At 35.0% G+C, this 24,963-nt stretch overlaps 1 protein-coding gene across 6 annotated transcripts in view; it reads left to right on the top strand.

The window, feature by feature from the left end:
• The window catches only part of TTLL7 (tubulin tyrosine ligase like 7), a 143,656-nt gene that overhangs the window by 57,221 nt on the left and 61,472 nt on the right, over positions 1–24,963 (top strand). For 5 of the 6 annotated variants that reach the window (XM_050805770.1, XM_050805773.1, XM_050805771.1 and 2 more), the window contains 6 exons: positions 623–690; positions 2,065–2,223; positions 6,535–6,751; positions 11,239–11,403; positions 15,561–15,719; positions 20,234–20,328. In XM_050805770.1, coding sequence (XP_050661727.1) covers positions 623–690; positions 2,065–2,223; positions 6,535–6,751; positions 11,239–11,403; positions 15,561–15,719; positions 20,234–20,328 — 863 coding nt within the window. The remainder of the gene's footprint in view (positions 1–622; positions 691–2,064; positions 2,224–6,534; positions 6,752–11,238; positions 11,404–15,560; positions 15,720–20,233; positions 20,329–24,963) is intronic. The other variant, XM_050805775.1, reaches the window with a different exon arrangement.

The raw sequence follows: 24,963 nt of genomic DNA, 5'->3' as shown, positions 1-24,963 counted from the left end.
AGCAATAACAACCAAAAAAATACCCTTTTCCTAAGATGGTACTTTACATTGCACTTAAAGTTGTAGAATAGATTGCATAGGGAGACCAGGATGCAGAAATACCTTGTGAGGTCAGCTATATGTAATCTGGTTTCATTCTTTTATTTTTAGAACATAATACAAACTTATATTCAGAAGAAAATAGACCTCAAACTAAAAAGCTGAATATAAGGAATTCTAGAGAATTGACAGTTTGTATAGACCTTCTTCATTTATTAGTTTAGAATGTAATATAAAATTGACTGTAGTGAGCAAATAAGTCATTTTTACCAGTGCTGATGTCTGTGAATATAGTGCATCTAGAATAACAAAAGTAATTTGGATATTATCACTATTCAACCTAGAAAATTATAACTTTACTATCTATGTAAATATTCTTTTGTGATTTCTTTAAAATTTTGTAGTTTTATTCTCTGATTACCATACTCTTTAATTCTACAAATTCACTATAGGTCATTAAATCTTTTAGATTAATAATTGGCAGTTTATTAAAACAAAACTCAAAGGATGGATATTGCATTGTCATATACGTGAATATAATTAATTTGCTGATAATATTAATATTTACCTTTTTATTTTCCAGAGGATCAACCATTTTCCAGGAATGGGGGAGATCTGTAGAAAGGATTTCTTAGCAAGAAATATGACCAAGTAATCTTTATTTTCTTGTAATGGAGAAGACCTGTTCAAAATTTATAATATGAATACTGTAGTGGTATCTTTCACAAGGTTACATTGATTTGAAATGATATTTAGATGAGAGTGATAGAATTTTAGAGCTAGAAAGGTCTTAGAATGTCTCTGGTTCTAGTCTTCCACTTTGCAGAGGAGGCAAATGAGGGTCAGATAAATGAATATCTTGCACAAACTCAAGCAAATTGTTAATAGCAGAGGTGGGTAAGAATCAGTCTCCAGAATCTCAGGCCTCTTTACTTCAACTTGCTGCCTCTTTAGTAACAGAGTTTTTCGTTTAAATGTAAGAGTTATCTGTATATGTCATCTAAGAGATACTTGTTTATTTTCAGTTAAATTTTGCAGGAACTAATTCGTTGCCTTATATGCCGTGTGTGTGTGTGTGTGTGTGTGTGTGTGTGTGTGTGTGTGTGTTTCTGTGTGTTTTCATATTGGTGATTGAGCATTTACTATGTGCCAGGGATTGTACTAGGTACATGTATGCACACACTTACTCAAAGACACATGTATATATGCTCACCCAGGGATATACATGCACAGATATTTATCTCTGCAACCAATATTTAGAGGAGCAATCTACTTTCATGGAAAAGCTGATAATAAGTACCCCAGTCTTTTACTTAATAAACTGAAAAATTTTTATGCAGTTTATATTCCTGTTGGCTAGGTTTTTTGCCTTTTTTTAAAGTTTAAGAAAGTTGAGTGATAAACTGAGAATTTTTTTTAAAAGAAGATTATTCACAGAGATTTAGTAAACTTTCTGACTCTAAAAAATGGTAGTATAAAAGGTAATCAAAAACTGTTCCCTATGGTGACCCAGAGACTCAAAATTATTTGTAAAGAAGCAATATAAATAGTATTTGTCTGAACAATTCCCTACTCCCTACTCTCATCCCTGAGGCACAGTTACTGACTCCTACATGTTACCTTGCCTTATATGCCTTTAGTGTACCTATCACACTGTTTAATATTAATAGCCTATCTATATATTCCTTGGGAGCAGAGATGATACTCATTTATCTTACTATCCCCAGTACCTAGCAAATAGTGTGTACTCTAAAAAAAAAGTTTGATATACTAATATGTAAATTAGTACATATTAGGGCAAGTTTTTTTTTTTTTTTTTTTTCCACTGATGTATCCATGGTCCAGAATAGTGTCTAACACTTAATAGGTGCTCAATAGACATTTGTTGAATGAATGAATCAATGAATAAGTAAGTGAAGGAATGGAAAAAATTTAAATCTTTGTGGCAAATATCAGTAGCCCAGAGAAAGAAAATATATACAAGTTTGAATAGAAATTATTTTTCCTATTATCTCTGATTTACAGAATGATCAAGTCTCGGCCTCTGGATTATACCTTCGTTCCTCGAACATGGATCTTCCCTGCTGAATATACTCAATTCCAAAATTATGTGAAAGAATTGAAGAAAAAACGGAAGCAGAAAACTTTTATAGTGAAACCAGCTAATGGTGCAATGGGTCATGGGTAGGTTTGCTTTTATTTGGAATATATAAAAATAAAAAAAATTTGGGAGTAGGGAGAATAAATGTGCATAATTACTCATGGTTGAGTACCAACATGAAAAAATAATGAAATAAGTTTCTAACTATTGCATTTTTGGAACCAAATATTTAATGATCTCTGTTCTTTTAAACTCTCCCACAGGCTTCTGTAATTCAGTTAAAAAATTTAATCAACAGGTTGTGAGGCTTTAATAGGAGATAACAAAATATAAGGGGAAAAAGTTATTTTGTGTTTTTTTCTAAAACATAAAACTCACATTTATAATAATTTCAATAGACTTGGAGAGTAAAATCAGTTGCTACAGTAGGGCTACAACTGACTTGGAGAAAGAAATGAAAAGGGAGTTATTCTTTTCATAGCTAGAAATCTTGAAGGAAAATATGTATCTTCTTTGCCTTTAAATAAATTTTTTCTTTATGTAGCCATGGTAATTGGATTAAAAATGAGTGGAACACATTTTAAAATGAAGTTCCAAGAACTAGACATGTTAACTGAGAATAGAATGTGCAAGTAATATTCTTGTTTCCTTTTGCTTATGTTACTTTTCTGCAATGTACTTTTTCGAAGAAAATGTGGCTGAGGCTGCTTTTAATAAAATACACTTGGCCGGGCACGGTGGTTTACGCCTGTAATCCCAGTACTTTGGGAGGCCGAGGCAGGCGGATCATGAGGTCAGGAGACAGATCATCCTGGCTAACATGGTGAAATCCCGTCTCTACTAAAAATACAAAAAATTAGCCAGGTGTGGTGGTGGGTGCCTGTAGTCCTAGCTACTCAGGAGTCCGAGGCAGGAGAATGGTGTGAACCTGGGAGGGAGAGCTTGCAGTGAGCCAAGATCGCGCTCCAGGTTACTGCACTCCAGCCTGGGCCACAGTGCGAGATTCTGTCAAAAAAAAAAAAAAAAAAAAAAAAAAAAAAAAAATACACTTGAGTCATTTTAATTTAAAATGCTGTAGGAAAAAAGATATTTGGAAATATAGCTACCAGGTAAATTATTGTTCAAAATTTTTCTTTTAACTTTTAATCATAACTTAATAATCCAATCATAAATTACTTGCAAATGTGCTTTGGTAATTTTTAACTAATAGTATTAATGGGAATTTTATACCAATTGCTTAATGCTGAGTTGGCTGTCTCTGTGTTAGCATTAAAGGAATGTTTCTGGTGGTAAGGAATTGATTTTTCACATTTTTCTCAATTTTAATGTTAAAAATTTAATATTAAAATATCTATATTTATATACTTATATTTGATATTAAAACATAAATAATCTTTTAATTTATTTTGATGGCAATATAAACAAATAACTGGAAAAGCAGATAACTGAAAGGGCATTATGTGTTCCCAGGGTTTATCTCATGTAATGCAGTAGTACCTAGGTAAAGAACACCCCTCTCATCTATTGAATTGTATCTGTTTCCTTGCTAATCTTCTGTCTAGTTATTTTGTCCATTATTGAAAGTAGAGTATTGAAGAATCCAGCTGATATTGGTGAAGTATTTCTCCCTTCAGTTCTACCAGTGTTTGCTTCATGTATTTTGGACCTCTGTTATTAGGCACATAAATGTTTCTAATTGTTACATATTCTTGAGGAATTGACTTTTAAAAAATCAGTATATAATGTGATTCTTTGTCTCTTATAACAATTTTGCCACTCCAGGTTACTGTTTTATTGCAATATCTTTTCCATCCTTTCACTTTCAATCTATTTGAGTCTTGGACTTTAAAGGGTGTCTCTTGTAGACAGCATATTGGTGGACCATGTTTTTTAAAAATTCATTCTGCCAAGCTCTGCCTTTTATTGGAGAGTTAATCTATTTACATTTAATGTAATTACTGAAAAAGAAATATTTACTTAGGCCATTTTGCCACTTGATTTATGTATCTTGCAGTTTTTGTTCCTCAATTTCTCTGTATTGTCCTGTTTTGTGTTAAATAGATATTTTCTTCTGTACCATTTTAATTCCCTTGTCATTTCTTTTACTATGTATTGTTGAGTTTTAAAAAATGATTACCCTGGAATTACCATTATCATCTTAATTTATAACAATCCAGTCTATATTAATACCAACTTAGTTTCAGTAGTGTATAAAAACTTTGTTCCTATATAGATTTACTCCCTTTATGTTGTTATTGTCACAAATTATATCTCTGCACCTTCTGTGTCCATTGGCATAGATTTATAACTATTGTTTTAAGCAGTTGTCTTTTAATTCATTAGGAAAAATGAGGAGTTAAAAACCAAAACTACAATAAGAGAGACTTTTTTGTTTTTTGATATGGAGTCTCACTCTGTCACTCAGTCACCCAGGCTGGAGTGCAGTGGTGTAATCTTGGCTCACTGCAACCTCTGCCTCCCAGGTTCAAGTGATTCTCCTTCCCCAGCCTCTTGAGCAGCTGGGATTACAAACGTATGCCACCATGGCTGGCAAATTTTTGTATTTTTAGTAGAGATGGGGTTTCTCCATGTTGACCAGGCTGGTCTCGAACTCCTGACCTCAGGTGATCTACGTGCGTCAGCCTCCCAAAGTGCTGGGATTACAGGTGTGAGCCACCGTGCCCAGCCAGAACTTTTATATTTACCTGAGTAGTCACCTTTCTGGTGTTCTTTGACAATTTGATTATAGTATATCTTGATATGGATCTCTTTGAGTTTATCCTACTTGGAGGTAATTGAGCTTTTTGGATGTGTAGATTAATGTTTTTATCAAATTGGGAAGTTTTTTTGCCAGTATTTCTTCAAATATTCTTTGAATTTTTTTCTTTGTCTTCTCTCCTTCTGAGACTCCTATTATGTGTGTGTTGCTGTGCTTGATGGTATTTCACAGATTTTGTAGGCTCTCTTCATTTTTCTTCTTTTTTCTTTCTGTTCCTCAGACTAGATAATGTCAGTTGGCTTATCCTCAAGTTTTCTGATTCTCTTTATGCCTTGTGAAGTATACTGTTTATCTCCTTTAGTGAATTTCTTTATCTCAGTTATTGTACTTCTCAACTCTAAAATTTCTGTTTGGTTCCTTTATTTTTCCTTAATTTTTTATCACTACTAATATTCCCTATTTAATGAGACACTGTTCTCATAGTTTATTTCAGTTCTTCGTACATGGTTTCTGTTAGCTCTTTGAATAAATTTTAAATAGTTGATTATCCAGTAAGCCCAATGTCTGGGCTTCCTCGTGACAGTTTCTATTAATTGATAGTTTCCCTGTATATGGGCCATACTTTCTTTTTCCTTTGCATGCCTCATAATATTTTGTTGAAAACTGAACATTTTGAGTATTATACTATAGCAATTCTAGAAATCAGACTCTCCCCCTCTATGTAATTTGTTGTTGCAGCTCATTGTAGTAGTTGTAGTCTGTGTTCTTTGCTGTGTATGGCCACTGAAGTTCCTGTTCTGTTAGCTCAGTGGTCAGCTAATAATTGGACAGAGATTTCCTTAAACAGAGCAAAACAAACAACAAAAAAGCTCTCAATAGATGACTGTGTGTGTGATTGCTGGGACATGCCTTCAGCATGCAAACAAATAATTTACAACTCTGCCTTAGCCTTAATTTCCTGCTTGTACAGAGTCTGATGGTTAGCCAGAAGGGACAACTTAGGGCCTTCTCGGGTCTTTCTTGAGCATGCTGCTAACCTTGGGCATGTAACTGGTCATCTAGATTCCCGGGAATATGTCAGAGCTTTTCAAAGTTTCAAAGATTCTCATTGCTCAGCCCTTCCTCCCAGTCTTTTTAATTGGTCTATTGTCTGCCCACCTGTTGCCCTCGACAACCTAGACAGTAAATGTTTCCAACAATTGTCTCTGAAAGTAGTTGCCTCAGTACTGGTAAAGTTCCAAGTTAGGCAAGATGAAAGCAAGCCCTTTGAGGTCCTCCAGGAAGCCACCAGACAGGTCAAAACAACCAACCATAAGAATAGCCCATTCTACCCAGTCCAGGACCAGTACTGGTATTGAAAATGAGGCTGTTCAAGGCTGCTGCTGAGCTGTGAGTGGATGATGGGACTAGATTAAGTTAAAGTGTTACAAAGCTCTTTGGCACAGATCCAGCTGTTTTTTTTCTTAGTTAAGTATTCCATTTGCTGCAAGCCTTTGCTTAGTTTGTGGGGTTACAAAGTTGATTCCTATGATTTCTTTTGCTCTTCATTGCTTTTGTGGAGGGACAGACTTTTGGAGTCCCTTACTCCACTATTTTCCACTTGAGTATATCTGTAACTTTTTAAACATCTTGCTCTATGTCAAATCATTCTTTTAATTTTTTTCTTTAAACATAGGATTTCTTTGATAAGAAATGGTGACAAACTTCCATCTCAGGATCATTTGATTGTTCAAGAATACATTGAAAAGCCTTTCCTAATGGAAGGTTACAAGTTTGACTTACGAATTTATATTCTGGTTACATCGTGTGATCCACTAAAAATATTTCTCTATCATGATGGACTTGTGCGAATGGGTACAGAGAAGTACATTCCACCTAATGAGTCCAATTTGGTAAGTGATACCAGACAGAACTTACGTTTTCATTCAACTTTTTTCCTATAAAATATATTACTTTACCCTTTCTCTGCACTTGTAAAGGGAAATGCTTAGAGCTTTCGTAATAGATTAATAAACTCCCTTTCTCAAATTGACCTAGAATAAATGGATGTTCAACATATACCTTTTAAAGCTTCCATTAGGCATATAGATTGTATGAATGAAAGTTCCTGCTCTCGGGTTTTGTGGTCTAGAAGAATTGTGTGCATATGTAAGATTGCTTTTAACTTACAAGCAGCTTTGTGGACATTAGAAAATAAAGGTATCTGCTAATTGAAGGCTGACTGGGAAAAAGTACCCTCTCTGTGCTGTGAGCACAAGGCTGGATTTCAAAGCAAACATCTGTGTGCAGTGGCCCTGTATAGAAATGACTATATTATAAATGATACTAATATGCAATGATTCTTGATTCAGTATAATAATGATACTAGCATGCAATGGAGAAGTACAGATTAAGTGTTTTGGAGCTGTGTTGGGGCAGTTTGTGTTCAGCTTCTCATGGAGGAGGTGACATTTGAGCAGGCTTTGTATAACACGTAGGGTGTGAACATGTTGAATGTGGGAGAAAGTATATGAAACCGAAAAGCAAAAGTTATCAGAAAGTAGTTATTAATTTCTGTTGCAATAAAAGAGAAGTAAGGCTGTCAACTTACATTGACCAATGTGAGGTTGAGACAAATGAGCAGTTTCAGTGTGCATTTTAAAGCCTGTTAAATGGAGCTTTGTGTAGATATTTTTCAATAAAGACTTTTTTGTGCAGCCATAACATATTTATAAAAGTTATAGCTAAATTTATCATGAAAATAATAACTGTAATTTGTAGCTTATAAAAGTTAAATTATAATTTATTATGCATACTTAAACTTTAGTTAACCTCTAAACCTATTTTTGGATGTAACTAACTATAGTTAAAATTACAATTAATTGTTTTCCAACTTGTCAAAGACCTGGTTACTGTTCTCCCCTAATATTATGCACACAATTAACTCCATTAAATGTGGTCATTTTTTCAACATTAAATAATGGCTGATCATAAATGGTACTATGTTCAGTAAAATGAAAAATGTTGTAAACCCGGCAAAGGAAGAATAAGGAAACTGTCAAACCTTTCATAGGAAAAGAAGTTAAAAGAAAGAAACATTATTAAAGGTTATAAGGTCTAGATATAGCCAATCACCAAGTGATGTTTGAACTCTACCACATTTTGGGCATTGTGTTAGTTTTTAAAAAAACAGTGACCAGACAGATACAGTGCTTGACCTCACAGAAGCAACAGTTTAGTGGGGAGGCAGAAAATAAAATAAGCAATTATAATATCTGATGGTAAGTGTGATGGTCTAAGAAACTGAAGGTGCTATGGCAGTGCATAGCAGGGGCACATAACCCAGTTGGAGATAAAGGTTAGAGAGGGAGTGTTTTATAAATTGAAATCTGAATAATGAGGAGTTAGCCAGATTCGGGTGCAGGGTAGGGTTGGATGGAGCTCCAGGCAAAAGAATGGCTCAGAGGTAAGACAGAGTGTGGCATGTCTGGAGAAAGCAGACAAGGTCAGTTTGGCTGAAGTATAGAATAAGAAGGAGTGACTGTTCAGAGATGAGGATGGTGAGTCCTAGAAGCTAGATCCTTTAAGGCTTTGTAGGCCTTGTCTAGGATTTTAGAATTTAACTTAAGATAAAAGGAAGGATTGAAGGGTTTTACACAAACAAAAGAAGGAATGTCCCCTGGTCTGGAATGTGAGATGGAGGTGGAGATGGATGGAAATGATTAGAGTCAGAGAGACAAGAAGTTACATATATTTTGAATAACATGTAAAGTATTCTAGTCTGACCACATATGGAAGGAAAAAGGACTTAAATTGAAATAGTAGCAGTGGGTCCGGACCAAGAATAAGAGCATGGATTTGAGATATATTTGAGATAACATGGATAACGTTGATATAATATGGTCACAGGTTGGATTTGTGGAATGAGAGAAAGGGAAAGTGAAATCAAGAATAAAACTCAGGTTTCTGACATCTGATGGATGGTGTATTAGGGAATGGTGATAAGGGAATACAGGAACTATTAAAGGTTTTGTGGAAAGTGGATGTATTCAGTTTAAAGGCCTGTGTGACCTCCAAGTGGATCTGTTCTGTAGGCATTTGATTATACAGTGTAAGTTTGAAGTTCAGAAGACATTTCTGAACTACAAACATAATTTGAGACTTGTCAATACGTAGATTATACTTTAAATAATTGGCATGGGTAAGAGTGGATTATATATGTGTAAGGTGGGAGTGATCTTTTGATAGTATTGGAAAGAATAAGACTTGGAAGCTCTTTTGGGTGATAAAGTGCTTTATTCTAATGTCCTATGTGTATATAATTAGCTTAAATTCAGTGGGATTAATCTCAATGAGAGATTGAGAGAAAGGAAGTGTGGCCTCTAGGTCTCATTTTGTATGTGCTTTTGAATCACATAAGCTCCTGGCTTTGGTTTTTACATATATAGAAAAAAGATGTTCTCTTACATAAATGTCTATATCACTCATAGATCTCTAGAATTTCATGATTGAATATCTAGGTTGAGATATGAAAATATTAAAAAGTGAAATACAAAAGTGTCTGTAAAGTGAGACCATGGTTATGTAAAAGGTAAGTTTAGAAAAAAACACTAGAAAAATTAAACCAAAGTGCTCTCATTGGTTGTTTCTGGATGGCAGCTTACTACGTATTTTTTCCTTCTTCCTATTTCAAATTTTTAAAATAGTGAGCATGTATTTTATATATGTATTATTTCTATAAGAATTAAATGTTCATCAACTACATATAAGCAGATTATAAGACAGAATTTCAAACATTGAAATATAATAAACATTCCGTTTTTGCTACCAATGTAGTGGTTGGCCAATCCTTGCAGATTGCTGTATGGTTCATAGCTACTTTTGGTTCTATTTCTTGCAAATGACTAACTGGCAGTGAACTGCTTAGATGCCTATTTTTGTCAAGGTAAATGTGAAGTTGTGGAATTTCCAGTCCATTTACAAAGATACTGTTTAAGAAAAATACAAAGTTTCCTTACTTAATTTTTCACTAGAATAGCTAGTGGTGGTGTTAGTATTATTAATTTTAAGAAATTCTTGCCAAATACAGACTTCCTTACAAGATTGTTTTCCAAATCTCTTTTTAGAAGTTAAGAAAATTTGTATTTTGGAAACTAGGAAGTGCCCCAGCTTGATTAATTTCCTTTTTCTTTAAATTAAGCACTTAAAATTAGGTAAGCATAAGATTTATGCTTTTTCTTTTAAGTATCACTTAATTTAAAGCTTTTCCTGTTTCTAAGGATAGAGACTGTTGTTTATTTTGTTGTCTTTGTATCCACAGTGCCCAGCAGAGACTGCTGCAGATAGTAGGTGTTCCTTAAATATTGTTTAATGAATGAAAAAAATAAATTCTTAATTAGTGGTAGGCACATGGATTAATAAACAATATGTACTCAAATTATCATTTCTGCCTTCTTGCTTCAAAGATTTCAATGCCATAGGCCTAAGGAACTGCAGCAAAAATAAAATATGACATGAATATAGTTGGCTATTAACAAATCAAAATAATAATCATGTGAATGAAGTATATTTTAATTGTGATGTAACTGCTATCTAAAGTAATCTTTAGGATCATGAGGAGGGTAGGAATTAAAGATAGATTTTTATGAATGCTTGTGTTAGCTTGATAAAAAGGCATTAGATATATATTGACAATTATGAGGAGTTTTACATTTTGAATTCTTTTTCAATTTAAGGAAAATAGTATCAACAAATGTAAGATTATAACGAGACAAAAACGTAGAGCTCCAGTATGGAGCACGATACTGTACTGGACATCCGCACAGTATTATGTGGTACCTTCTGTCTGCTGACTATAAGTGCACTCTGGTACCAAGCTAAAGGGGCCTCCTAGTCAGTATGGGTGTGCAGAGGTTGTGTTTGGTAGTCCTGCCTCTCTATGTGACTTACTTGAGTTTTCATTTTTTATTTTTCTTGAAAAAGACATAGAATACTCTCTCAGAAAATTCCTTTCCCAAAACAGATTTGAGTGAAAACTCTCAGAGCCAAAAACATTAAAAACAAATTAACAAGAACAAACTCAGATCATTTTTCTTGCTTAGCAATATGTAGTTTCACATTTTAATTACTCTATATTCTTATTAATTTGATACTTTTTAATGGTAGACATATTTTGAATAATATGTAAAGTAACTCTGTAGATGATTACATTCTCAACCCTTTTAAGGGAAATGTGCCATTCCATTTAATTGGGATATTATCTAAATAATCATGAAATTGTTCATCTATATAGTTTAAACTTTAAAACTTTTTTTAGTCTTTGAGTGTCTATTTTTCCTCTGAAACGTTGCAGTTCTAGGATGTCATAGGTGGTAACCACTTTGGTTCTTACTTGTTACAGACCCAGTTATACATGCATCTGACAAACTACTCGGTGAACAAGCATAATGAACGTTTCGAACGGGATGAAACTGAGAACAAAGGCAGCAAACGTTCCATCAAATGGTTTACAGAATTCCTTCAAGCAAATCAACATGATGTTGCTAAGTTTTGGAGTGATATTTCAGTAAGATTATGCCATTCCACAATTATAACGGTCTGTCCTCAGCAATAATTTGAAGCACCGTCAGGCCATGAAAGTTCATTAAGAGTTGATTGAACTTGGTTCCCTATAATTGAGAGGACCAGAGAGAAAAAAACAGGCCGTTACACAGCCTATTGCTTAACAACAGGGATGCATTCTGAGAAATGCATCCTTGGGTGATTTTATCATTGTGCAGATATCACAGTTTGTACTTACACAAACCTAGAATAGGAATAGCCCACTACATACCTAGGCTATCATATAGCCTGTATATGGTATAGTCTGTGGCTCCTAGTCTACAAACCTGTACAAAACATTACTGTACTAGGCTGGGCACAGTGGCTCACACCTGTAATCCCACCACTTTGGGAGGCTAGGCAGGCGGATCAGGTCAGGAGTTCGAGACCAGCCTGGCAAACATGGTGAAACCCTGTCTCTACCAAAAATATAAAAAATTAGCTGGATGTGGTGGCGCGCTCCTGTAATCCCAGCTACTCAGGAGGCTGAGGCAGGAGAATTGCTTGAATGCGGGAGGTGTAGATTGCAGTGAGCCAAGATTGTGCCACTGCACTCCAGCCTGGGCAACAGAGCAAGATTTGGTCGCCAAAAAAAAAAAAAAAAAATTTACTGTACTGAATAGTGTAAGCAATTGTAATACAATGGTAAAGATTGTATACCTAAACATGGAAAAGGTACCCTAAAATACAGTATTATAATCTTATGTGATCCCTGTTGAATATGCTATGCATTGTACACCAAAATGCTGTTATGTGGCATATGACTCTATTCACCCTTGTTTATTTTGTTTGTTGACATTTTTACCTTACTTTCTATATCACCGGCCATAAATCCAAAGGTCCTTAGGTGTCAGACAAGTAAGAAGGAGTGAAGTGGTCTCTAGATAGAAGAAACTAGGGTGTTCTGGGAACTGTGATAATTTGAAAGTCAGGAGAGGTCTGAAGGAGGTAGCCACCACTCAGCACCAGCTTATTGGTGCCAGTGATATTTTAGGCCCAGTGAGGCTTATTCTTCTAATTTGTTGATAAATTATGTGTAAATGGCAGAAATGGCATAAATGATTTTAAATGTTGGCAATGGACTCAAAAATTTTAAAGATGTTGAGACTTAACAAACAAAAATGTCATCTGGATTTGGTCAGATACCCACCAATTTGTTAACTTTCATTTATAACTTCCTGAGAGATGAAATGCATGTAAATGAGAAATTGAATCATAACAATGCTGCATTTATTTGTTTATGTAATTATGTTCTCAAGGCCAATTTCATGGAAATTCCAAAAACCATTCTAATGACAGTTTACTATCATAGTGAGTCAGAAGCATTACAATGGTGAAATTCAGTGATTTGGACCATAGTTCATTGATGGAAGATCATACCATCTTCCATCTGATGGTAATTCAATGAATTGGTGTATTGCTCAGTGGGACCAAGAAAGTTTTATATACCCTCTGGCATTTTTTTTTTTTTTTTTTTTTTTTTTTACAAATGTACACATTTGTAACCCTCATATGGATTTGGCTCTTTGGGGACATGTTTGTGAAAAGGTAGAACCTGTTGGGCTGCTTTGGTGAGGCATGTATGGAGAGAATCAGGGAGAATAATGAGGGTCGTTAGCTTTACATATATTGGTTTTAAGTGATGTTTTTTCCTCACAATTGAATTAAGAGAAGGTATACAAGCAAGACTAATACTAATGAGAGGATATGGAAATTAACTTTCTGTTAGGACCTGAAGTATAACTTTTAGATATGACCCAAACATAGCCAATGTGGGCCTATTAAGCTCTGACACATTTCATGGTCTTGTCTATAGGTGAATAAATTTTGCATCTTTCTTGGCTATGTTAGTAAGAATGCATATTAATCATCTATAAACAATCAGTTAACAAACCTACCTTTTTCAAGTACTTTTATTATAATTATCTTGTCAAACACCTGTCTGTATTTATGTAATTATATGAAAATTGGCTGTCTTTATTAAGAATTGGTATACTTTATATAGATAACTGTTTAAGATAAATCAATGGGATAATATAAAAAGAGAATGACAGGAGGAGGTGGAGAAAGCAATTATGCAGTAAATTTTCATCTTGATGTCTTAGTTCACAAATTCCCTGAATTTAATTTATAACTTATTTTTAATAACCTCTTTTTGGGGGGCAATTTCTCCAAAAAGTAACTATCAATATATAAAAAGTAGCATTCATCAATACCCTGTGTGAAGAACAGAGCCGTGTACTTTTGTTCTGGTCAGTAATAAAAATCAGTAGAAAATCAAGCCATGGAGATTAAAAATGAGCATAATCATTAAAAAAAAACTATCCTTACTGCTTTTTATATACCTAAGGTATAAATCTACAAATCACATTTCAAAGCAGTGATGTTATATTGTAAATTCTCAAAAACAGTAGTGGAATTTCGTTTGTGTTTGTTTATATGACTCCTGATTTTCACTTCTGCTGAAAACTTGCCTTTACAATCTAAAAGCAGGTTATTTTCTACATAGCAAAAACATATTTGTAATTCAGGGTCTGTTGATTAATAATCAGTCCCCACCCTCTCCCTCAGCCTATACTGTTCCATACAGACACTTATCAGTCAAAGTTTTAACTTTTTCCTGCTCTCAAGTGGTTTCAGTAATATTGGCGAAGATTTATATAAAGTGACTTTTTATCATTTACTTTATATACTATGGTGCTGTCATGAATTTGTTACCTTGAACAAAATGTTTTGAAAACAGCCTCTCATGGGACCTCTGATAGTTATTCTCAAATATGAACTGCATTGTGGTTCTGGGTAACAGTGAGGTTAACGTCTGTCTTCTCTTTTATCACTCATATAATAAATATTGTTCTACCAGGTAGTAGAGTATTTGAGTCTAACCTGACATATGAGGTGGAATTCTAGAGGAATGATAGAATAACAGTAACAATAATAGTACTCTGGGCACTATGCTAAGAGTTTTACATGGCATCTCATTTTGTTCTGACATTAACCTTTTGCAGATTGTATTTAGGAAAAATGAGACTCACAAAGTTTAAGCAACAGGACTGAGGTTGCACAGCTAGCAAGTTACAAACCCAGGAAGAAACACAAGAATCCTGATTTTAGAGCCAGGTTCTTAACTGTCTTTTCCTATTGCCTATACCTGTAGAGAGGGAGTTAAAATGACAATGTCTTCTGAGCAAAAATAAGTGAGACAGCTTTTCTCCTACAGCTTGTTCTGAAACTTCAGTAAAACAGCTTTTTAAAAATTAGGGTTAATAACTCATCCCAGTAGTATTATGTGATTTCTCTCAGAAAATATTGAGAGCCAATCTTTTAATTGGTAACACTCTTCTCAGATAAAACTTATACACTACAAAATCGTCACTAAATAAAGAAACTCAACTCTCATAGATTTTGTCTTCCAGCCCTTTCAGCCTTTATCTAAGTAGAGTTTCTATACTGGTGTTTGTGAAATAATTTACTCTCCTTGGAATTTTTCCTCCCTATCACCTTCATCTCTTCTGGATGGGGCTAGCCTATGCTCCTACCTTACTTGTTTTTAACTTGTTTTAACAACTGCCTTACTTGTTTTAACATATAAACAAGTATGAATAACTTGTTTACAAAGTAAACAAGTTAATTGGATTTACTTGGATATCTACTGAATGCCAGCTACTATTGTAGGCACTGGGAATGGTGTTATAAATAAGTCAGACAAGGTCCCTGCTCTAATGTAAAAAGAAAAATATCAACTGGTTATATGCTGTGTGTAGTGGTGCGGTAAGAAATGAAGGGTGGCTACTTTTAACTTGGGGGTTGGGAAAGCCTTTCTGAATGTCTTAAGAGCCAGAGTTGCAAATATAGGGGAAAGAGTATTCCACAAGAGGGGACAGCTAATGCAAAGGACTTAAGATAGGAAGAAGTGTCACTTACTTGAGGAACCCAAAGCAAGCATGAGGAGCGCAGTGGGCAGGGATAAGAGTGAAGAATGAAGTTAGATCTGTGGCAGGGGCTAGATGCCACAGAGCTTTGTAAACTTGGCTAGGCTGCCAGTTTGTGGGCCCTGCTTATATTTACATATATGAAATGAGACACAAAGGCATTTTCACCTCTTTTATCACAATCTTATAGGAATTGGTGGTAAAAACCCTGATTGTAGCAGAACCTCATGTCCTGCATGCGTATCGAATGTGTAGACCTGGTCAACCTCCAGGAAGCGAAAGTGTCTGCTTTGAAGTCCTGGGATTTGATATTTTATTGGATAGAAAACTAAAGCCATGGCTTCTGGAGGTAAGGCATTCTTTAAGAAAAAAAGAGGAGTTATCACTGTCCTTATGTATTAAAATAAATGCTTTAAAAATCTGTACTTAACACAGTTGTCCCATTAACTGTCTAGAATGAAGCCTGAATAGAGTAAATGGGAAGAAGAGGATAAAAATTCAGGGACTACAATAGTTCTAAGAATGAATCAAAGTGTTTGATATTACTTTTCCCAAATTAGTGTCAAGTGAATTTCTAGGCCAGGTATTTGGGATTGAAGTGTGAAGGTGCTTTTACTGATTTGTTGCTTACTTGCTCTACTATTTTCTCAGCCTCCTGGCTTCTACCACGTCATGAGGTCTGGATAGCGTCTCTCCTCTCTGTGGGTGCCTGGGCTTCAGAATCTTGCCTTCAGTGGGTCTCCCCTTCAAACTCTCCGAGAGGCTCCAATTGGTTCATTAATCAGTATTCAGTATCCGATACCCCAGGTGGTAAATGTCTCCTTTAAGGCCATGTTATATACCTGGGGCTTCCCTCAGGGAGACTGTCAACTGTATGCCTTCAGGTTTGCTGCCAGTCCCTGGTAGAGTGAGAGTTATCATTATTTTTCTTTGATGATAAAAGGTCATGTAACACATACGAAATAGTAAAAGGGAGAAAGTAAAAATTATCTCTGTTGACAATTTTTATATTTTTTCCTGCTAGTTACATTTATATTACCCAGAAGAAACCTTAGAAGTCATGTGGTCCAGAAGATCCCATCCAGCAGTTCCTTTTAAGCTCCTTGATCTGGGGTTACACACCTTCTTGTGGCCACTTAAATATCATGTTTGGGAAACTTAATCAGGAACATATTGCTATAGAAGATGTCATCAGCCACTACCTTTCATTTTAAATCAATTGTCTCTCTTTTTGTTAGTGATTTGTAAGTTAGAAGTTGGGTATGTAATATCACAGATTGCATAAGCAAATTGAATGAGTGGTAGGTGAGATGAGCATACTAAAAATACATTTCCAAGAAATTATACTTTTCTAATTTGAGAGCCAAAGATTGTGTGTGTGTGTGCGTGCGCACGCGTGAAACAAGAACATGTATTGTGTCTCCAAGGAAATACAGTTCTCTCTGTTGGATATTCAGACTTTGCTCCAGCCTGGGTCTTAGAGATAAGATAAATGTGAGGAGTTTTACTTATTCTCTGCTTCCTCCATTCCTTGGATATGAAAACACTTGACTATGCACTATGGACCCTTCATCTTGCTAAGGCCTGACATTTGCTTTAGATTTCTTGCTTTTTCTGCAGCAGTCCTTTACTGTTCTTAGCTATATTGTCTTCTGCCCCTGTACTTTTCTTTTGTCATTGATGGAGTGGGGAAAAAGTGAGGCATGTGCATAAGGAGGATATTAGGAAATAATGATTTTATAGATCTCTTAGTTTCCTTTTTAGAAAAAAAACCATTTGCTTCACTAGAGCTTTCCATTAGCTTGCTAAATCAGAATTGACTGAATGGTTGAATTCTGGATTTTACAAGAATCAAAATAACCATTGTTTGCATGAATGTTTCTTCATTCTTTACTCTTTCCTTCATTGTTTCTAGATCAATCAGAACCATTAAAACACTCCACAATAACCAAGAGCTGTGGATAATGAACATTTATTATATTAAAACGGTTAAAAGAATCTTCAGTCTTGCCTTGTGTTTTGCTCCCTGCTGATATTTTAGTGGGTCTAATATACATTGTTAAAAACCTTTTGGCGCCATCAAGTGGAATAAGGTAGAAGGTGCTTCTGGGTATGTGATAACTTTTAAACAGTAATTTCAGGAACTGATTGCTAGTGGCAGAATTGCACAAATTTTCATTAAGTAGAAAACATTTTTTAGGAAAAACATGGAAATTGGGTGGAGTATGAATATACCACCAATAGTTTAAGTACTCTTAAATTAAACAGAAACCTACTAAGTTATAGTCATTGTCTTAGGTGGTGGGGATACAAGAAGACAGAGTACTTGCCCTGGTGTAGCCATTATTCAGATGTGCATTTTATGGTAATAGTTATGAGTACTAGTAGGTAAAAGGGAAATAACAAAAACGATAGTGTGATTAATATCTCTGTGTAACTGTGTGTATTGGAGAGTTAAAAAAAAAAAAAAAGCTTTACAGAAGAAACACCTGAGCAAAGTTTGTAGGGCTGCAGAAGGGTGGGATAGGGGCTAGGGGCTGAGAGAGATAAAGTAGGGGTGGGGAAAGGCTGTGGTGCAGAGGGAACAGCACTAACTTAGGAGCACAGAAGCTATTATGGATACTTTAATTTGTGGAAAAAGTGATTGTTATTTGTTTTGATAAAACTATTTTTAGGACCGTTGAAAATAGTGTTTACTAATTTAATACATTTTATAATAATTTTCATTTTTAATGCATTTACAAGCTGTTGAATTTTGAGATTTTAACATCTACTATGTTTTGTCTGTTTTAGAATTGGGGTAGGAAATGAGAACCAAATAAATCATCTCACTATAGAGGAGAATTTTGGCTGGGTGGAACACTAATTTTTAGTTTCTTCTGTCAGCCATTTGTTGTTCTTCTATTTTTTTTTCTTTACCTTTCTCATAAAACTTAAAAAAAAAAGAACAACCCTGAATGAAAACTTAAATTGAAAAAGTTTTCCTGCCTTTCCACATATTATTAACAGTTTATCTTGTGTGGGTATACCTCTTCACAGACCAATTTATCTTATAGTAGAGGGAAAAATTTGAAATAGGTAAGGAGAGAGAGAGAGAGATTGAGATCTGAGATGGCTTTATACTGAGACCTCAGTACCATCCTGGAGGAGGGATATGCCTGACACAATTCCACACTGAAATTTGGAATGGAGTCTCTGAGGAATTCTACAAAGACAGATAACATTCCAATGTACCACTTACTCATCAGTTCTTTAATGTCTGGTTTATTTTGTAACCATGTAACATATAGTGGCAACACCATCATTAATTGTATTATAAACTCCAGATATTTGAATCAGTATGGTTGAAACTTTTTTCCTATAAGATATATTACTTTACCCTTTCTCTGCACTTGTAAAGGGAAATGCTTAGAGCTTTTGTAATAGATTAATAAACTCCCTTTCTCAAATTGACCTGGAATAAATGGATGTTATTGCCATTTTCAAGCTATTTCCTTCTCCTTGAGACTATATCACAAATACAGGAACGTGTCTGTCACCTTCTAAATCAGAAATCAACAAAGGAATCAAAATACAACATGGCATATCTGTATAAAAGGAGTACCATGCATCCATCAAAATGATGGCATGATGAAAGATTTTCATGATACATTATTAAGAGAAAAGCTTGGAATGTAAAATAAAGTATGGTTCGTATAGATATGCATTTGGAAGGTAAAATGAATATTTTAAATATGTATACATAGAAAATATCTGGAATACTATCTACCACGTGGTTAACAAGACACTAAGTGTTAAGTAGTGGGATTACAGGTAATCTTTTGTTACTTGTTTTCCTTCTTTTTACTTATTTTTCTGCAGTGAACCTGTGATACATTTCTAATTAAAGATGTTATATTCCTGGGTAGTTTCTTGATTATAATGTGATATTTCTTCAGATTCAAGTTGTAGAATGCATGCTTTCAATTGTTTTGTCTCTTGTGGTGACAGATGTGTATAACTGTGACTAGTAACTGATATTTCTTCAGGTGCAAGATGTAGAATGCATGCTTTCAATTGTTTTGTCTCTTGTGGTGACAGATATGTATAACTGTGACTAGTATATATATATACACACACACACACACACACACACACACACACACACACACACACACACACACACACACACATATATTTGAGATAGCCTAAGGGATTAGTTGGTGGTCAAGAAGCTAAACTGTTGTGTTGAACTCAGCAGCGTTCTAACCAACTGATTTAACTGATTAAGAAATTTTCTTAAACGTCGGCTATTCCAGTTATATTTTTATAACAATGACAACAGTAACAAGACTCAACAAACACAAAAACAAACACTCCAGCTCTTTTATTTTTCATCTTAATGAATTCCTGAAGATCTGAAGCAGTGAAAAGGGAGCACTGATAGTTTCTATATTTTAAATATATAGATGTATATAATTATTACTGTGTTGGTATAATTATTACTGTGTTGGTAACATGAATATCACTATTACCTTTTTGTTAGGCTAAATCACTTTTAACTTTTCTAAACTTAAGAAACCTAAATTGCATGGGGTAATGGAGAGAGTGGAATGGAGGGAGAGGTCAGCTTATACTGACAGTAAAGCTCCTGAACTAAGGCAGCAGTGAGAAGGAGATGGTGCCAGTAGTCAGTCCCTTGCAATTTGTTGCCCTAGGGTGATGCGGAATGGAGATGTGGCAATAATAGCTGGGCCATCTACCATGTAAAGCTTTGAGGTTTATTGTAGGGTTGTTCTACTGGCTAGAGATCCCACATTAAATTAACAAATATGTATTGAATATTTATTTACCTTCCAATATTGTTTTCTTTGTAAATTTCAGATTAACCGAGCCCCAAGCTTTGGAACTGATCAGAAAATAGACTATGATGTAAAAAGGGGAGTGCTGCTAAATGCATTGAAGCTACTAAACATAAGGTAAGGTAAAATATTTTCTCTATCTTTTGGGCATTTATCTCCACGTTTGACATAGATTAATCATTTGTACATAAAATTGGCTTTTCAGAATAGTATTTTTTATTTTTATATTTTGTAATTTTCATTTCTTGATTCCATCCATTCTGGATTTTTTATTTCTTGATTCCATCCATTTTGTAATTTTTATTTCTTGGTTCCATCCATTTTGTATTTTTCATTTCTTGATTCCATCTATTCTTTAAACTCATATAGTTAAAAAAAAACTTTCCTCCCTACTCCTGTATACTGCTTTTCCTGCTTCCCAGGCAACAGTTTGTGCCTGCAGTAAATGAGGTTAAATTTCAATGTAGGTATGATTATTTAATATAGTGTACAAGATTAAATTGTTAAATACTTTAAGAGACCATCTAGATTATATTCCTCATCTTATAAGAAGAAACTAAAGCACAAAGAGTTCATTCAGGAAATTAAAAAAGAAATCTCAAACATGGATTTTCCTAACTTTCTCCCCAGAGGTCTTCCCATTATATCATGCTCCCTATGTAAACAAAAAAGAGAGGCAGTTGTTCAGTGAGAGTTAACTTTTCCATTTAGAGAGGTAAGTAAAATTTGAGAGAAGACTTGGCTGGTGTGGATGTAGGGCTGGTTGCAGTGTACATGATCATGGGATTCAAATATTTGAAATACTATTATGTGGGAAAAGCTTTTGCCTCATTACAAAATGAATTTTTTAGATGTTTGACTGAAACACTTCATGAAATAGTGAGTTACCTGTCATTAGAAGTGTTCCAACAGAGCTTAGAGTATTGGATTAAAGGGCCTCTGAGGTGATTTAAGCTCAGTAATTTTATGATTTTAATTTATTCTAATTGTCATTCAAGAATTCTAGCAGAGTTATGGTATGCTTCCAAGCAATTTTCAAATTTAAGATGTTTCCAAGCAATATGCCTATACATGTTTTTTTGCATGAAAGTTTACTACTATTACTTAAATAAGCCTTGTGTTTAGTTTTTTTGTTGTGCGTGCATGTCTTTTGACTTTGCCATTTATGGTATCAATTCAGGACATTATCTGTGGGTGTTTTTGGTGTTTTTAAAAGTGAGGTATGTATAGTTTAAGCAATCAGAAATTTCTAGACCTAAAACTAAGGGAAAGTAGAAATTCATTTCTTGGTGTTGTTCCATAGATAATTTAGCACAGTTCTTAACATTTAGAGCATATGCTAATGAGGCTTATGTTTCAGAAGTGCCTTCTTCCTCCAGCTGGGTGGAGAGCTCCATGGGTGCATGTGTTAGACTTGACTGGGCATGTCACAGTAACTTAAGCAGGAACTAAGAACACTAGGAAAATTCTTGTCTATTTATTAAATAGAATTAATTTTCATATGGAGTGTTTTAATTTTGGATAGAACAAATTGTTCTGTGAATCCAGAAGTCCCCTATTTACATTAATTTTAATCAGACTATTGGGAATGATCTTCCTTTCATTATGTTATCTTTCTGCTCAAGAACCTAAATAGAGTTCCATTTACCACCGTGTAGCCTAAGCTTCTAATATAACTTAACCTTAGCTGTTCTATCTTATTTCCTGTTTCTCTCCAACCCACACTGTTTTAGTTAGGCTGATTGCCTCATTATTTTTCCCACATAGCTTGCCCATTCTCACTGATTATTTATTCTATTCTGTAGTCTGAATGCCTTTCCTTATTGCCTGTGACTCAAATCCCATCTTTTATTATGAAGTCTTCCTTTTGGCCAAAATGAATCTTTCCTTTCTTGGAGCTCTAGAAGGAATTTTTGTCTGCATAGTATATGGCTTATCACTTTGTTTACTCTCTTATCCTCTGTGGGGTTTTACCTGGGCGCAGCTGGTTTTTCTTTTCAATTAGATTTAAGCTCCTTGAAGATGAAGAGTACATACTTTTACTTGCTTCACAATGCTTAGTACAGCGCTTTGCTTACGGTATGACCTTCAGGTTCATTTTGTGAACATATGCTTTTAGTCTCAAGGAAATTCAGAAGAATATAAATTGTTCGGGATATTCCATCACAACTGCTGTGAAAACAGAACCTCACATGGAGGGGATCAGAACTGATCCTTTTTTTAACTTGGATGACAGAATGCAGTTTGAGTTCAGCTTCAAATAATTTTTTTAAACATTAGGCTTGGGGTCTTCAGAGACAAGAAAATACGAAAAGGGTTATATGTAGAACAAGTAAAAGTTCTTTTTTCTATAATAAAAGGAAAATCGAGTCATTCTGTGATGGTGTTACTGGGTTAATAAGAAGAATCTTTTTCCTCCATGAATATTCTATTACAATCATTAAAATAGAACCTAGAAAAGACATTCACAATCCCATGAGTCCTTGGGTCTGAAATACTTGTTAATTAGATTAAATTAAATTAAGTTAAATTTCTTGTCTGTCCCTTGTTTACAACTAATTCATGGGTTACAGGCTTGCAGCATTTAATGCTACCCTATCATTGAACATTTAGTCTCAGTGGCCTTCTCTGACACTAGTCTCTGAGTTTACCTAACTTTGAGCATTCCTTAGTCTTCTCTTACGATTTCTCTTACTTTCTGCTCCCTGCCTGTCATTTTCTCACAGTGTCTGTCCTTGCTTCAGCCCTCTTTTCTCCTGTGTCAGTCTTACTCCCTTTTGTGGCATCATTTTTGAGTCTGACATATATGTAACAATATGGATCGGGGTGCCTCTTACTAGCTTTGACCCACTCTGGAGCTCTAGTCCAGCATTTACAGCTCTCTGCTGACCATGTACCCTGGATGCCCTGGTCCAATAGATACTCAATAAACATGTAGTGAGTGAGTGAGTGAGCAAGTAAACAAATGAATGAATGGATAGTGTTCTGATAACACTTAAATTCAATATTGCCAAAGTTGAATTATTTTCTCCTTCGATCATGTTCCTCTTGCTGGGTTTATTTTTTATTTTTTTTTGTCTGCTAACAATATCAAATACCTCCAACAAACAAAAGTTAAAGCAAATCACTCATATGTATTTACTGGCCTTTTTTTTTTTTTTTTATTTGAGACAGAGTCTCTGTCACCTAGGCTGGAGTGCAGTGGCGTGCTCTCGGTTCACCGCAACCTCTGCCTCCCAGGTTCAAGCGATTCTCCTGTCTCAGCTTCCCGAGTAGCTGGGATTATAGGGGCCTGCCAGCACTCCCGGCTAATTTTTGTATTTTTAGTAGAGATGGAGTTTCGCTATGTTGACCAGGCTGGTTTTGAACTCCTGACCTCAGGTGATTCACTTGCCTCAGCCTCCCAAAGTGCTGGGATTACAGGTGTAAGCCACTGTGCCTGGCCTACTAGACATTTTTAAATAGCCTATAACTTGCTAGAAGCTAGAGATACAAAAATGAATAAAATTTCCCCACCTTAAGTAGCTTAATTGTTAAAAGGGAAATATATATGCTCATAGATAAGTACAGTACAATAGTAATTATCCAGTTTGCTTTGCTAAAGTTAATGGCAAAATGATTCACATGAAAGTGCAGTATAGAAAGCTGGGAGTTATACTTAACATTATTATGAATTGAATGAATCCTGTCAAATTTCTGACTATCACTTTATTTCTCCATCTCCTCTCCAAGGTTGAAAACTTCTTATCTTTCTCCTGGGCTATTTTATTGGCTTCCTTCCTGCTTCCAGCACTAACCTCCATCCCATTTTGCAGCTTCCTTTCTCTTGTTCTGCAAATCATTCAACAACCATTTATTCCAAGTCCACTACTACTGCAATAGGTACTGGGAATCCAGTGCCTCCTATGATTCCTAGGCTTCTGGCTTGGATGACTTGTCTGATGATGTGCCGTTCATTGAGATGAAGATTATAGGCGAGAAAGAGGCTTAGAAAAGTAACGAGGGAAGGTAGAAAGGAAAAGAAAGATGATTCAGTTTTAAACATGCTAATTTTGGGATGCTTTGAGACAATGTTAAATGGAAAATTTGATATACAGGGCCCCAGGAGATAGAGATATCTATTGGATTGATATTCATGTATAGATTGCCCTTGAATCTAATGGATGAGATCACACAGTTGGACTGTATGTTTTGAGAAGGGCAGGGACAGAACCCTGAGAGATGCCAGTATCAGAAGAGAGATTTATAAGCTCTGATATTCTGATCAGATTGTTTCCACATTGTCAGATAAAGTTTATACTCCTTTGAATTATGTACAAGGCACTTTTTGATCTTTATATTATATGCAAAGCACTTTTTGAGCTGGCCCTTAGCATCTCTTTCCAACCTGATCATTTCTTGTTCCTTTGCTTTGCCTTGGAAATGACTTTTCTAAGAACTCTTTTGTGGTACAGTTTCAAATTTCTGTACCTTTGCACTTGTTCTCATTTAGTATTTGTTCACCTTTGTATTTTTGGTGAATGCCAACTGATATTTTTAAATTGTAGTAAAATACACTTAACATAAAATTTACCATTTTAACCATTTTTAAGTGTATAAGTGACATTAAGTACTTCACATTGTTGTGCAACTATCACCACCATCCATCTCCAGAACTCTTTTAATCTTGCAAAAGTGAAACTCTGTACCCATTAAACACTAACTCCCCATTCTTCCCTCTCCCCAGTCCCTGGAAACCATCACTATGTTTTG

The sequence above is a fragment of the Macaca thibetana genome, chromosome 1 (assembly GCF_024542745.1).
Source record: "Macaca thibetana thibetana isolate TM-01 chromosome 1, ASM2454274v1, whole genome shotgun sequence".
Classification (NCBI taxonomy): Eukaryota; Metazoa; Chordata; class Mammalia; order Primates; family Cercopithecidae; genus Macaca; species Macaca thibetana.
Note: the sequence above shows the minus strand (reverse complement) of the source record. Positions and strands in the feature narration are given on the sequence as shown.